Raw genomic sequence first — 15687 nt, forward strand, 5'->3', positions numbered from 1 at the left:
AGCTGAAGATTGTTGCATGATGGAGGCACGTAACATAGCCGCTGCAGTTTTGGAGGCGGTAATTTTGCTCATGGCTTCCGCTGCATGAATAAATGTTAAGGTTAGCAAAGGTTCATAGAAATAATTTCTGCAAAAGAAAGTATTCGTCAGGCCGGCTACCTCTTGAGCACCGACTGCTGGGCCACAGGCGGCCAGAAAGTACTCGTCATAGAGCCATTTGAAGCTCGGGACGCAGTGCAGGGGTACTTGCTCTCGTACCCCTGTAGTAGAGTCGACCCTCGTCTCTACTTTAAAGACTCCTTTGTCCAGGATCTCTATTTTAGCTTTTGGGGGAACAGGCGGCATGCTGCGACCGCCTGTAAGAAGAGGCGGGTCTCTGTTCCACATGTTGAAGCGCTGGTTCAGCTCCTTGTCTGAACTCTCAATGATAAGGAAGGTGCTTCTCCAATCCTTCCATTTGTTCTCTTTACCTCTTGTCATGAGGTAGCCTCGGTGGCTCGTCAATTGGTACCAGCCGGTACCGCCTGCCTTAGGGGTCCGGCTGAGATAGTTCATGTGGGCGAAAGCCTCGAAGTTTGGCTCCACCCCGTGCATTTCGCACCCGGCTACATAGCCGAGAACGTTGAACCAGGAATTTGGGGCTAACTGCCATAACCCCAACTCATATCCGTCCAGGATTCGTTGAACGGCCGGATGTAAGGGGAAGCGCAGCCCAACTCTGATGGCCGCCTCGTAGCAGGCAAAGCAGGCGCTATCGTAACTGGTACCAGCCGGCCAGACGACTGTGTCTTCCGGATCCGGCACAAATACTAAGAAGCCAGGGCCCATCACATGGTTCGCAATAAAGCTCCCCACTTTTTCTTGTATGGCCTTGATTCGGCCTTTTGGAACTGTGCAGTAGTAGGGGGTGTTTTGCTCTCTATAGGAGGCGGATGGCTCCACCCAATTGTCCCCTTTCTCTACTGCATGAGAAAGTCTCGCCTCTTGTAGGCGGTTTTTTTTCTCCTCTGTGTCTAGAGAAGCATGACAAGATGAGCTAGAATCGGACTCGTCCTCTGAAGAGTCCGAAGAGGACGACTCCTCTCCTCTCCCAGAGGGGCACGCCTCCTCTCCTTCAATAGGAGCAGGAGAAAAGGTAGACATGTCTACGGTAAAATGGGAGGGGACCACCTTGATCCCTCCCTCAAAGCTGTCGGCGGCCAAGCCGCCTTGGTTCACTTCAACATCTGGCGCCTGGTCAGATATCTCACTAATCGGCACCTGGTAGGAGGAGCCGTCCAAGTTTGTGATCCTAGCAGTTCTTTTTGTTCTGGCCATTATGTTCTGCATAGACACAGAGACAGTCGGACTTTGTATAAAGGGCAAAGATTGGTTCGGAAAAGGGCAGGCGGCACTCCTAGTCCTAGACTCAGCCGTCCCCGGTGACCGGCTGATCACTAACCTAGGTCGTGTCGTATGCTTCCGTGGTGCCATTTCAAAAAGGAAAAAATAAAGAAAAGTAAAAAGAATGAGAGAACCGACGGTTACCTGAACGAGCGAGAAGTTGACGAAGTTCTGAAAACTCTGAGTAAACAGCCGACTTGTCAGAGCAGGCGGTAGGCAGGAAGTGTCCGGAATGTCAGAGCAGGTTCAGGGGTCCGAATGTTCTCTTAAAAAGTTCTCAAGTGTGAAAATAACTGAGGTCAACACGCCCTTATATAGGCAAAATGAGAAGGCGAAGGGTCACCTTCAAATTCAAAATTTGAGCGGGAAAACTCTCGGCCTTTCACCAAGGGACACTTGTAGCAGGCCGTCGCCTGTTACGATCCGACACCTGTCACAAGTAACACGTGACCAGTCACGTGCCACCTATGAGGGGCAAATGATTAGGGGATTTTTACCCACCAATCATCATTCGACAAGTGGACCAATCAGGTTCCGTCACGTGTCCTCCACGTAGGCCAATTGGAGCCTGCCACGTGTCATTCAGTGATCTGTCCACCGTGGACCAATTGTGACACGCCACGTGTCCTTTCCCATGACATATGGGATAGCTGGCCAACAAGGCCCAACTCTTAGGGAGGCCCAGTCATCCCTAGGTTAAACCTAAACCTAGAGAGTGACACACATTTAACACTCTCACCTAGAGAGACTCAATTACAGTATTCCGCATTAATTACTCCCTAAACAAGTACTAACTTGACCGTTGGAGACGGATCTCCAATCACTCGGAGTATCCGTTTGTTTTGCAGGTACAAGCATCCGGTTCCAGTCTCGAAATTGTAACTCTCCCGCAGGACATCAGAAAACCCCGAAACACCTGTCATATTTTGGCCGAATTGAATTAGCCTAATTATTACATCACTTATCAAACTAAATGTAACTTATGACATATTAAACTCATTTTTGTGGCCTATTAATCACTTTATTAGCCTAAAACTGTAAGTTATGGCGTCACTTATTAACTGAAAAATGTAATTTATGTAATTTTTATCCTATTTTAATCACTTACCAATATTTTTTCTCTATTAGCCTAAATGTAAAATATATATCTATATTAATATTTAATAAAATGAACTTTTACAAACAATATACGTTGCAATGTGTCCCACTCTTATTGTTACACTTTTATTTTTATTTTTTTTCTTTATTTATTTATTCCTTCATTTCTTGTATGTCGTTTCATTGAAAAGTCACTTGTATTTTGTGATTCTCTTCTTCACTTACATGAAATTAGTTTCTTTCAAAAATACAATTAATTGTTCACTTGCGTCTCTTAGTTGGTTCTATTAATTTCTTATATAAAAGGAGATAGTTGTGTCAAATATTATTAAGCATCTCTTCATATATATTTTCGCGGTATAAAATTAAAAATAAAAAAAATTATTATTTTTACTACTAATCTTTCATTAATTTACTACTATATATAATTTTTGTATTCATAGATATATTTTGGCTTAATTCCAATTGAAGAGCAACAACCTTTCATGATAAACATTTTAGCAAAAAAATTAACTTGTGCATTAAAGGGGCTAAATACTAGTTAAATTTAAAGCAATAAGTGACGTTATAATTATGCTATTTTGTTGGAAAATGAAAAGAGGTAGTAATTAAAAACTTTTAATGTAGTAATTAACAACTTTATTTTTTAGGGTAGTAATTGACAAATTTCCCTTTTTTAAGGTAATTTTTGACAAATTTTCCTAAATATAACAAACATTTTAGCCCTATATATTAACTTTACATAATAAAGGCATAGTCCATTAAAGACCTAGTTCATTAATTTAATTTTATTTTATTTTATTTTGGCTATTATCCTATTGTCATTGCGTTACCCTATGTCCCTATCCAAAAATCAAGTCTAAGGGCTTGTTCTCTTTACCTTATATAAAAATAAGTTTTAAGTTTAATAAATTTAGATTAGTTCAAATAAATTAAAATAAGAACCAATAAGTTTAATTAGGTCTAATAAGTTTATAAGGTCTAATAAGTTTCAATAAGTTAAATAAGGTATCATAAATTCATTAGGTTGTAATCAAGTCTAATAATATAGTTAGGTTAAATACTAATTTTTATAATGAGAAGTACCCCATATTATATACTTCCTCCATGTTTATTAATTGCACCATTTGGACTTTTACACTATTGACACAATATCCTTTGACCATCTTTTGTGATTGATCTGTAAGAAAAAACATAATCAAGTGCGATCTAGATCAATTCATCTTGACGTCTACTTTCAAATATTATAAATTTTGCTTAAATATAATCAAAGATATTAATTGTCAAAATATTGCAATTTAAACAAAGGAGGAAGTATCAATGGTACCATTTTCTTTGGTAGTCATTTTAGTATCACAATATTATTTAATAACAATAACAATAACAATAGCAATAATAATCCATCTATGTTTTATAAGTGTTACATTTTAACTGACACATATTTTTAGTCAATTTAATTAACATAAACAAAATAAGAGGTAAGTGGGGTAGTTGGAGTATCAAAATAATGTAAAAGAAAAATAGTAGTGTTGATAGTTTATTGAAAAATAATGAATGTGGGAGGAAACAAATAATAAAAAAGTAATAATAGGTTTCATTATGGACTATGAAAAGAGAAAGATATAATATTAAAATGTAGCTTTTTACCCAAAAAAGAAAGTGTAGCACTTATTAAAACACAGAGGAAGTAATAATAAGTTAGGATCCAATAAGTTCTAATAAGGTCTAATAAATTCCAATAAGTTCAATAAAATTTAATAAGTTTAATAAAGTCTAATAAGTTCTAATAGGATCAGATAAGTTCAATTAAGTTAATATAAGTTTATTCAAATAAGTTCAAGTCTATTAAGGTAAATAAAACACACCCTCAGGGTCTGCTCTATTCACCCGATTTTCATTTATCTGAACTTATTAGATTTGAAATAAGTGAGATTAAAGTGAATAGAATACGCCGTAAGTGTAAGTGTCAGTCAAAGACTTTTTTTTTTTGTTTTTTTTTTTTTCCTTTCTCTTATTAGTTGTAATTTTATGAATTTGCATTTAGAAATTTTCTAAAAAAATTCAGAAATTACGCCCTTACAGCCTTACAGGCAGTTACCACAAACTTCCCGCCTTTAAATTGCACACTTGCTTTAAAAAACAGTTATAAACTTAAAAAACCATCCTTCCCAAATCACTAAATCCCTCTGATCATGAAGGTTCAAGTACTAATTCATGGCTTCCTACTTCTCGTCTTCGCCTTCTGTTCAATTCTCGCTGACCCATGTACTCATACTCCTTAATTTACCCATTTTCAGAAAAAAAAAAAAAACATAAATTAAAGATGTGCTGTTGTACTCAAATTATGCTTAACTTATCCTTTTTCTCTGCATCATGTTTGCAGATGATGAATCGAAGCCGGCTTTCGTGTTTAGTTGGCTTGAAGGGGACACATACATTACAGGCGCTACTGCAACAATCAAGATCAAAATACTTGGGAATTTTGACCTCAATTCATATAATGTGTCTTTCAATCCTACAGTTTCAGTGAATGAGAAAGCAGGAAACAGCACTTTTATTTCTGGATTGTCTCTAAATTTTGGGGATGATCTTAACTCTTGGACTATTACCTTTGTTCCTATTCTTGTTGGCGTTTTTAATGTCCTGATTACAGATGATCATTTCGGGGTTCTCGATTCATCGCTTCATTTCTTTGTTAACCCAGGTAGTTTCCTGGCTTTTCTTTGTTTATTATGCATCTTTTCGATCTTTCAATGATACTGTGGTGTAGCGAACTAGGGAACGTTGTTCGTTTAGGATTTGTTCTCTGACACTTATCAATAAGATTTCAATAAGATTGATTTGGTTTAGTATGATTTAAATTTTTCTGGATTAGTCTAGTTTGATTTGATGTATTAGTATGACTAAACTCTGACCCCATTTTTACACCATTAAAAAAAAAAAAAACCGGATACAAGTAAACAAATTGGATCTTGTTACTTTGTTAGTTCAAAATGTAAATTTTCATATAATTTATTGACATGCAATTAATAATATTTAGCAATAAGTAAATTAGAATAAACAGTTCTGATCTGGTCTGATCATAATGTTTCTGGTTTGGTTTAATTTGATTTGTTATTTGTAGTCAAATTTCGGGCTTTTGTATTTGCTCTTCACAGTTTGTTTGATCAACATGCTTAGAACATTGTTCGTTTGAGTATGTAATTTATCAATTGTTCATTGATTTAAAGTTTTAAGGTGTATTGTTGACACTTATCAATGTTGTTAATGAAGGGCAAATGAACCCAACTGTCTCTATTGTATCGTGGATGGATTACGTGAATGAATTTGTGGCTGGGACAAGGGCTATGGCTCTGATACTTCCTAAAGATGCCTTTGGGAACACCATTCCTTCAACAATTGCCGAACTGAATTCTTTTATCTTTAATGTTTCTGAATCCTTTGTAAACAGTTCTGCTGCCAATGTTCTCGGTGTCACCAGCTTGGGTTGGAATGATCATGGCTATCTTAGGATTGAATTCATTGCTTCATCAGCTGGAGATCTTTTGCTACAAGTACAAAGGCACAATCAAACTTTGCGCGGATGCCCCCTTCCCTTCAAGGTGCACCCAGGTAAAAAATCTTTCTGCTGTATGAAATTATGATGTTCTGCTGTAATAAGTACTGGCTAAAGTTACTAATCTATTACATGGATATTCTAAGCTCTTGGTTGTCTGAAATGCTCACTAGTAGTATAATAATTAAAGGTGTTGGAGTACACTCTTTGTTTCTCATGTTACTGTTATCTATAACAAGTTAATACAATGAGTTATGTCGTACATTTCAGTTGAATGTGCCTATTTGGTGTTCACATTAGTGATAAATATTAAAGAGGCAAAATTTGAACAGGACCAATTGATGTTCCCAAGTGTGAGGCAAAGTGGAAATATGGCACAAATATATCACAGTATCAATCTGAAGTGGAAATATTTATTTACCAGCGTGATTTGTATGGAAATCTTGTGCCAGGATTTTATCCATTTGATGCAGAGATTTTTGAGAAAAGTACAAAATTATCAACACCTGTACCAGATCTCAACTTCAGCATATATTCCCCGGAAATCCAATTACTTACATTCAGGGCAGTGGAACCGGGAAATTTTCTACTCACAATATTTGATGCAAAGCATAACACCAGCATTGCCAACGTGCCATATGAGTTTAGTGTTTCAATTGGTATGTCAGAGATATTTGCAGGAATTGATTGAGTTGTCTAGTTTTCTGTTTTTGAAAATTTATTCTGTTATGTCATTGCTGCAAGTCCATGAGCCTGACGGTTTAACATTTTCTCCTTTGCTGCTCTGAATTTTATGTAATATCTAGTAGTAATCCAGTAAATACGGAACTTATTTCAACATTTCAATTTATAGTTAGAGTTATATGTATTCGTCTTCTGCTCTTTTTGCGTTGTATGATCTGTTCACTTTGGTATGTTACATGAAAAGGCAACTGTGATGGTTTCAATAGCATTGTCAATGGATCTGGTTTGAACAATTCAGTTGCTGGGCAAGAAGCGAGATTCTCAGTTTATTTGAAAGATGCTTACGAATATCCCTGTCCAGTTGAGATGAGAATGCTTCAAGTACAAATTTCATGTCCAGCAGATTCATATATGGTGTTGCCTACAATTTATCCTCTAGAGGAATCAATTGGTATGGTTGTCTGATTGCTTAGTAACTTTTATTCATTACAGCTTTTCTCTTGTTATTAATGCATATATTCATGTCTATAGGAATTAAGCCTCCGAAGCACTTGACACTTAGCGCTATGAGTCCCATTGAAGTTTCTCCTAGCCCATCGATAGACCACGGTAGTAATGTATGAACTACATTCTATAAATTGCTTTATACCAGCATCAGTTATCTGCTTTATAAAACATCCTTGTACTAAAAGACTGTGACAGATTGTTTTTCTTGTTGAAGTCTATAGATACAAAGCAAATTGTGTCTCATACATATGGTGTACTATACACACCCGAAAGGAGTGGATCATATGACATTCGTATTTTGTGTGGAAACATTCCATTGAATGGCGGTGAATTGTGGAAAAAGGAAGTGAATGCAGGTACCGAAATTTCTGTGGTTTGCATAGACTGTGAGAACATATAAGTCTGCAGTAGAAGATGTATCTCTTTTATCTCTACAAATGGCAAAATAGAGATAGCCTTAATAAAATTCTGCTAGCATGCTTAAAATAAGTATAAATTACAAAGTAATAATTAATAGAAAATAGTCAGGATAGTTTGATGTTCATGCTAGTTTGTTTTTCCTTGTGTTAGGTTATTAGTACCACGGCATGTGAGAGCAAAATACTGGAAATAAAAAATTGTTTGTGAAATAATAAAGTGACTTTAATTTGTTTAACACAATATTATCAAGCTTACAGAGGCACAGGGAGGATACATCTAGTTTGTTACGTAACTCAACTATGTACTACCTTATAAGAATGGATGGAAAAATCGCAATGTTCATTATGTAAACTTAATTGTCCTGTATAGGATTAACCTATCTAGATTTATGGCGTTTCAAAGCATGAAAATACTAATTGTGTACAAAGATAAGATTCTTGTAGCTTTTGATCTGTTGCATTTGGGAATTTTTCTGTTGCGAAGTAAATACAAAGATTAGTTTAAACTAGGGTTTGGAGATTTAAGATTGAAGATTGTATTCCTTATAAATTGATACATCTTACCTTTTTTTTCATAGACCGACTTATTTATATTATGAAGTATTAACTAAGTTATGGTACATGATACAGGTGAGGTTAATATGTCAATGTCAGGTGTGGTAAAATATGCACCCAAAGTACAGAAGTTGGTGCGGAATGAAGTCATCATCCAGCTAATGGATTCATACTCAAACCCAGTTTTGTCCCAACAATCTAAATTAAAATTGGAGATCGGTTCAATAAACCATTCTGACTTTGGAACCTGGATGTTTCTGGACAATAACAATGGTTCATATACAGGCCAATTCCAGGCTAATGATACCGGCACTTATGAACTATGTGCAACATTTGATGGCAAGAAGTTCTTACCTTGTCCTTTCGGAATCAATGCATACAGCAGTAAGTGCAACAAATTATTATCAATTGCTTTAGAGTACTAACAACTGAATGTCAGTTCCTATATTTGTTTTTCTTAATAAACTTTCATAAAAAATCATTGGCCTGTGATAATATGAATCAGCTAGGTGTGACATTCACATTGAAAAGTAAAAATAAATGATTGATGAGATGCAGATTTATCTGAACAAACAAGAGGTTTATTCTAGTTGTGAATGTTAAGTATCAGATTTTTACCTCTTTATGTTTCTAGTTGTGAATGTTAAATCGTTACAAAATAGAAATTATCTTTTTCATTTATGTTTTCTTATAGACAGAATGACGAAGTGTATCCAACTTTATTTGATTAATTTATCAGAGCTCGTAAAAAAGTTAAGAAAGTTTTGTTCATATATCCTGGTTGTGGTTACTGCATAAAGCGCAGTTTCCTGTGCTGATTATATCCGTTAGTGTGCTTCTCTAATTGATAATACAGATGAATATTTTTTTCTGACACTGTGTTGCAGATGAATATTTTCCTGAAGCTCGTGATGATTTAATATCTGTATGGGAGGATGAATCAATTGCTTTCAACGCTCTTGAAAATGATTACTTTGCTGGTGAAAACGCAACAATTATTGCATTTTCTAATGTATGTTTATCTTAAAATGATTTTCTTGTATAATCTTCATTGCACTGCATAGCACAATATGTAGCTTTGTCTTTGCTTATGCTTTTTGCTAGCGTGGTATGGGTGATGGTGCCGAATTTTCCAATGTATTATTCTGTTTCAATTTGGGAATCACTGAAAATATTACGAGTTTATGAAGATTTGGACCTACTAGTATGTTATTTTCTCATCTTTTCTTAGTAATTTTCAATAAAAAAACCAATGCTTTTCATCCCAAAACATGCAAAGAGATTAGCTTCAGCACTAAAGTTTGCTGTGATAAGAGCTTTCAATTACTATATTTTATTCCTGTCAAAAAAAAAATTACTATTTTTAATGATTTGAATTATTATTTTTTACTTATGTGTGCGTTTGTTTGAATTGTATCAAGCATTTTCTTTCTAGGGTTGTTTCTCATGTTTGCTTTAATAACATGGCAGCCGCAGTCTGGTTCAGTGGTGCTGAATGGACTACTTTTCAGATATACACCTTACAAAGGTTTTTATGGAAACGATTCTTTGTCATACACGATTTGCGACCTTAATGGAAATACAGCTACTGCTTCAATAAACATTTCTGTACTCAGTATTCCACCTCAGCTCATGTCCTTACCTACTTCGTTGAAGGGAACTGAAGACGTCTTGTGTCCAAAATTTGGGTAATGAACTGGTATATTTGATGACAAGATTGGTTATAGATACATTATATACTCAGTTTTAATATACCAAAATTCTGTTGTGGCAGTGGATTTCATGGTGTTGAGATTGAATATCCCGATGCATTGGAGAACATCTCGGTAACTTTAAGTGCAAACTCTGGAACAATTTCCCTTGCCTCAATGATGATGCAATTTTGGGAACCAATCTGGAGCGAATTCCTTGCTTGTAGAGATGGTGAAGAAGCTAAGGCATTGACTTTGTCAGGCCATGTAGATGTAATCAATCTGGCTCTTCAGTCAATTCAGTATCTCGGGTATTTGGATTCAACTGATGCTATGATTTACATTTATTTTCTGTGAACTACGCTGCTTGTCTGGAGTGCACGTTGTATCCAATTTTTTCTCTTTGTTTACACATAAGTCCTTTCTTTTCAATAACCTTCTATACTTATGTTGGATTTGGTATATAGTTTACTGCTTATGGAAACTATGTTTATTGTGCTATGATCAGGGATGAAAACTTCTATGGTAACGACACAATCAAAGTCACTGCAAAGAACAAAAATGGAGTTACTGATTTGAATATCACAGTATGTGTCGAACCTGTCAATGATCCTCCTTTCATCCTCACCCCAGAATACATCACTATTGAGGAAAATGAAGAAATTGGATCGCTTATCTATGAAAAGGGGAGGAATAAGTTAGAGTTTTTAATCGGAGACCCTGATGTGCTTCATTTTCCAGGTATGTATATCAGTTTGAGCTTTAGAAGGTTTTTTTTTGTTACCTTAAATCTTGTAACTGTCAGAATACAAGGGAGAGAAGCCCAGAAGGGGCAAACCCGATCCCACAACGAGGTTCCATCCTAAAACCAATTGGTAATCCTGCTTGGATTATAAACTGAGTCTTTTGCTTTCTTTTTCAATGTGGGACAAATACTACTCACAATTGCACCTAACACCTAGAAACAGTAAGGCTGAAGCTTTGGTTTTACCATTCGCTTATTTTGTATTTTTCATTGCCAAATCGCCAAATCGGCCATGTTAACCAGGGTAAAGGGGACTGGTAACTTCACACATCTTTGGTCTTCCTATCACAATCCTGTTAAAAAGAGGATTTAAAAAGATAAGGCTATGCTAGCGTTGTGCAAAGTAAGACAATTAATAGATGCTATTCATGAATGCCGAGAAATGAAGTTCATTATTTGTTTACTTTTGCTTTGTAAGTCTGAACAACTATTCCTGCTTGTAAATATATAGGGAACAAGTCCAACTTTATGGTTATCTTTTCTATGGAAGTAACTTCTGGAATTTTAGAAGCCATCCTTCCAGTACAGCTTATCAATACTACAGAGCTGAAGCTAAAAGATAGTTACCAGTGGCAGCCGCTTCAGACTTTTGTTACCATTTCAGATCATTTGGTGGTCAAGGCGAAAGGTTTAAGATTTCTGGCAACAGTTGATGACTGCAATAACATAGTCCGACTACTAAAATATCACGTAAGTAGGTACTTTTGGTCGACGTTCTTGTTCTTCCATGAAATCACTGAAATTTATGGCCTGTGATTAGTTAAGTTTTAAGAAGGATTGTCATAATATTCAATAGTCAAACAAAAGTTTAATCTTCGTTCTGGATCATTTCATCATAAAAAATGTTACTAAGTAGATGTCCATTAGTCCTAAACTCGAGTGTATGAAATTAATTATGATCTTCCCTTATTTACACCTGATATATCACTATTTCCCTCTCCAAATAAATTTGCATATGTGCTAAACAGGAAAACATGTATATGGTCTACTGTTCTAGACATTTATTCATACAATTGACGACATTCTGTTTTCACAGGCTACAGAATATGCTGCTATATTACAAATGGTGATAAATGACATAGGAAACTATGGATGTTTTCCTGATTGTGGAAATAATGTTTCAAAGCCACTTCTTTCGGAGGTTAATGTCAATCTTATCAAGAGAAGGCCACTGAATTCCAAGGCAACACATGGTATGTAACAATTTTACTTCCTCGGACTTCCATAGTGTACTTAGTGTAGAAACATTGTTTATCAAAGTTATGCGAACTGTGTTACCTAAACTCTTCATTTTATCTTTATCTCCAACCTTGGACACTAAATATTCCGTAGGTTTAGACACTTAATACTTGAACAAAAAAGCATGCAATGTTTGTAACATAGCTGAATAGCACCTTGACTTGTTCTCATGTCCAACCTTATTAGTTTTCATGATTTAAGGTTCTTTAAATGGAGAGTTGATACTAAAATCAACTGGGAAGCCATTAGGATGTTTGCTTCCTCGTCTCTTGCATTTTGCATCTTGCTGAAAAAGTGAGAATCGTAGTTGCTAATTCAAGTGGTATCCTGTATTGGTTCTAATACAAACTTGCATGGTTATTGTGTCACAGCTCTTGGATTTATGATCATATTGGAATTTCTTGGGGTGCTCTCACTTGGAGGATTATTGCTTTTTTACACCTGCCGATGTGCAATTTCTCTTGTAAATGAGCGGAGACTTCATGATACAAAGAAAGATGCTGGACATGCCATTAAAACATCTAGTGAAGAAATGGTTAGAGTTTTGTATTTTGAGGATGAATAGTGATCTGGTGGGCCCCATAATTTGCAATGGTTATATTTTTTATAATGCAAATTCTGAAATAAATATTTATTAAAAAAATAAATTAAAATTATCAACGGTCATAAAATTTAATTCTCTATAAATAGACATGCATTTTGGTATATTTTTGTATAATTTTAGAAATACCATAAATCCTCCATATTCTTTATTTTAACGATAAAAACGGCACAAATAAAAAAAAAATAAGTTACACAAATTTAGACTAGTTTTTATTTATTTGGAGTAATATTGTTAAAATATAAATGAAATTAATAAATAAAGAAGTGTTGTGTAGGAGAGAGAAAGTAATGGTAGGGTATTGAAAAAGTAAGAGAGAGAGAGTAGTGGGCAAGCATTTTTTTTTGCTCATCATTGGGAGAGAAATTGTGAAAAAATTTTGCCCATGGGCAAAACAGATTTATTGAGAGAGATAGTGGGTGGACATTTTTTTTGCTCACCATTGAGAGTGGTCTTAGTTCTACGTAATAGTCATTTTGTATGTTTCTGTAACTGAGTACTTATTTGCTGGTCACAAAAAGGTTACCTCATTTTTGTCATTAGTTCTAGTCATTTTGAATATCTTACACATTTTCTTGTTTGCTTTAACATCTTAATCACATAAGTGGGGTCAGCTACATGAACCAACACGGGGACTTTCTAGGAGGTCACCCATCCTAGTCATACACATTCTCTGTCTATTGATTTTTTTTTTTTCTTTTTGAAACAGGTAAGCAAAGTAGACGCTGAGACTGCAGCTATAGGAAATTATCCCTGTCTACTCCTATCCAAAGCTAGATCATTAAATTTTTGCCAAAGGTTAGAACTGCATTTTTGTTTATGTAGGATAAATAGACAGCGTAATTCTTGTGGCATTTAACTTGCATCTACATTTCCTATGTATGATGGTATATTGGATTAATACTTGATTGGTCTACTAATTGTTGAAACAATGGACATGTTCAATATTAAGCTTAAATGTCAACAGATAAGACCAAGGTTGCTTGGTGATTCATTTAATAGGTGTTTATGGCTTTGTATGTTGGTTAATCTCCTACTGTTTATTGTAATGTTCAGGTCAAGGCACCAAAGTAGGCATGGAACTTCCACAGAAGATAGTAACAAGAATTGGCCAAAATTCCGGTCACTTTCAATTGATAGGAGTCGGAGTTTAAAGATGTAATTGTCAAATGTATTAGTAAAGATGTATTGGAAGAAAAGGATATCCAAGAGTTGTGGTTTGTGTATAAATGTAGATGCTATATATAAGCGGACTTTTAGAAAAAAAAAAAAAAAATATATATATATACATATATATATATATATATATATATATTAACACATAAAAATATCGTATCTTGCATAAATACATACAGATAAATCATGAAGTTGTTGCATTTAAAGTGTTATTATGTAACATTTTTTTTAAACTTTGTAATATTTATAATTTATTTTTTAAAGTAAATTGTTTGAGGGAGCCCAGGTTTATCACAGTGATAAACTGATAAACTAAACTTGTTTATCTAGTAGCAATTTGGTAATTATTTGTCTTGGTATTTGTGTTATACTATTTTTTTTATTCATTTGAGCTAAAAATGAATACGTTAACGGGAAGATAAAATGTTGACTATGTCAGGTGTCTTTTTGTATCTTTCTCTCTCCTCCCCTCCCATGGCTACCATTAACAAGCAGCTTCAATTGAGAATATGCAGCAACAACCACCATTAACAAACAACTTCAATGGAGAATACCTTAACACCATCAATTTCGGTGAAAACCCTAAGAAAATATGCAAATAAAGGGAATAGTCAAAGGGTAAGTGTTTGTCATCTTCTTGTGAGCTTTCCTTCCTTTATTGTTCTCCATTGAAGCTGCTCATCTAAAGTACTGATTTTAGGTGTGAGCCTATCTGCAATTGAGTTGTCTCAACTCTTGTTTGTTGTTGGGCTCAAAATGATTCTGGGTGAAAATAATCAGCTCATCAACAATCTCTACACCATGAGGAGGAAGATTAGAATTGTAACACGGGGTTGGAGCTAACTTTTCTAGTGAAAGATGGAATGCGGTGACGAGAGAGTTGTTGCCTTGATATTAACGCCCAAACTGATGACATTAATTTCTGTCACGCTCTATCGTCCAAGTTAAATTCAAAATTACACTTTTACCCCTACTTATAATTTACAAAGACCAATATAGCCCTTGATAAACATTATAAGTTTATCATGATAATAAACTTGTATTTTCCCAATTTGTTTTTTTTTTAAAAAAAAATCCAAAAATAGGTCCATGAGGTCCAAAATCGGACTGGACCTGATTTTTCAGGTCTCGACCGGATGATTCAAGTCCGGTCTTCAGTTCCCATAAAACTAAGATTCTGATCCCGGTCTGTAATACTCCGTATTTTAATAATATTATATATATAAATTATATATTTTATTTATAAATTAAAATGATTCATTTTATTTTAAATGACTTAATTATGTAATTATAAAACAAGTGTGTATAAATTAATATGAGCAATTAATTGGGGCAATAAAGTATTTCAAATTGGGTAACATGATTTAAAACATTGGACTAGCTTGTTAGGAATACAGAGGATTTTAAAGGCTAAACAAACTAGCCCTAAAGGAGATTTTGAAAGGATTAGTAAGAGTAATGACAAGTTTGTAAATAATGATTTTTGGTTTAAAAAGGGGATATAAATACCCCAAAAGCTCAAGGATTTTCCACTCAAAATCAATTTGCCAGATTTCACAAAAAGTCCCAAACTTTTCTCTCTCTTTTTCTCTCTCTTATTTTTCTCCTCTTCTTCCTCTCTTTCCCCGGCCTCTCTCTCCTCCTTTCCTCACGGCCGACGACCACCGAGCGCCGACCACCACTGGCCACCAATCACGCCGGCGACCAGCGACAGCCACCAACACCGGCGGCCATCCCCACTCTCTCTCCTCTCCTCTTGCGGTTTCGTAAAAAGAAAAAAAGAAACCTCTTTTCTCCTATTTTAATTTTAAAGCTTGTTTATTTATATTCAAGGCATGATTTTAATTATGATTTGATGTTGTTTTTGGATGATTGATGCTGTTGGATTATCATTATAATTTTTAGATTTTAAATTGATTAAAAACCCCAATTTACAAGTGAAACGCTAAACATCGTCCGCAATTTACCATATA

General features: G+C 35.0%; 1 protein-coding gene across 1 annotated transcript; it reads left to right on the forward strand.

The window, feature by feature from the left end:
- Positions 1-5759: 5759 nt before the first annotated feature.
- On the forward strand, positions 5760-13799 carry LOC110735025 (protein GAMETE EXPRESSED 2-like). The gene is made up of 15 exons (XM_021915145.1): positions 5760-6093; positions 6370-6696; positions 6966-7172; positions 7253-7338; positions 7443-7584; positions 8278-8586; positions 9090-9214; positions 9673-9890; positions 9977-10204; positions 10402-10634; positions 11150-11388; positions 11735-11891; positions 12309-12472; positions 13248-13336; positions 13595-13799. The coding sequence occupies exons 1-15, from the start codon at positions 5760-5762 to the stop codon at positions 13698-13700; spliced, it is 2964 nt and encodes a 987-aa protein (XP_021770837.1). The 3' UTR covers positions 13701-13799.
- Positions 13800-15687: the final 1888 nt, after the last annotated feature.

This window comes from Chenopodium quinoa, unplaced genomic scaffold (genome assembly GCF_001683475.1).
Source record: "Chenopodium quinoa cultivar QQ74 unplaced genomic scaffold, ASM168347v1, whole genome shotgun sequence".
NCBI lineage: Eukaryota > Viridiplantae > Streptophyta > Magnoliopsida > Caryophyllales > Amaranthaceae > Chenopodium > Chenopodium quinoa.

What these genes read in the sequence shown, in the direction of transcription:
- LOC110735025 (XM_021915145.1), top strand. Translation starts at nt 5,760, where the DNA reads ATGAACCCAACTGTCTCTATTGTATCGTGGATGGATTACGTGAATGAA. An exon ending in GTCTTGTGTCCAAAATTTGG is followed by an intron (nt 9,891 to 9,976) that starts GTAATGAACTGG and finishes CTGTTGTGGCAG; the next exon opens with TGGATTTCATGGTGTTGAGA. An exon ending in TCCGACTACTAAAATATCAC is followed by an intron (nt 11,389 to 11,734) that starts GTAAGTAGGTAC and finishes CTGTTTTCACAG; the next exon opens with GCTACAGAATATGCTGCTAT.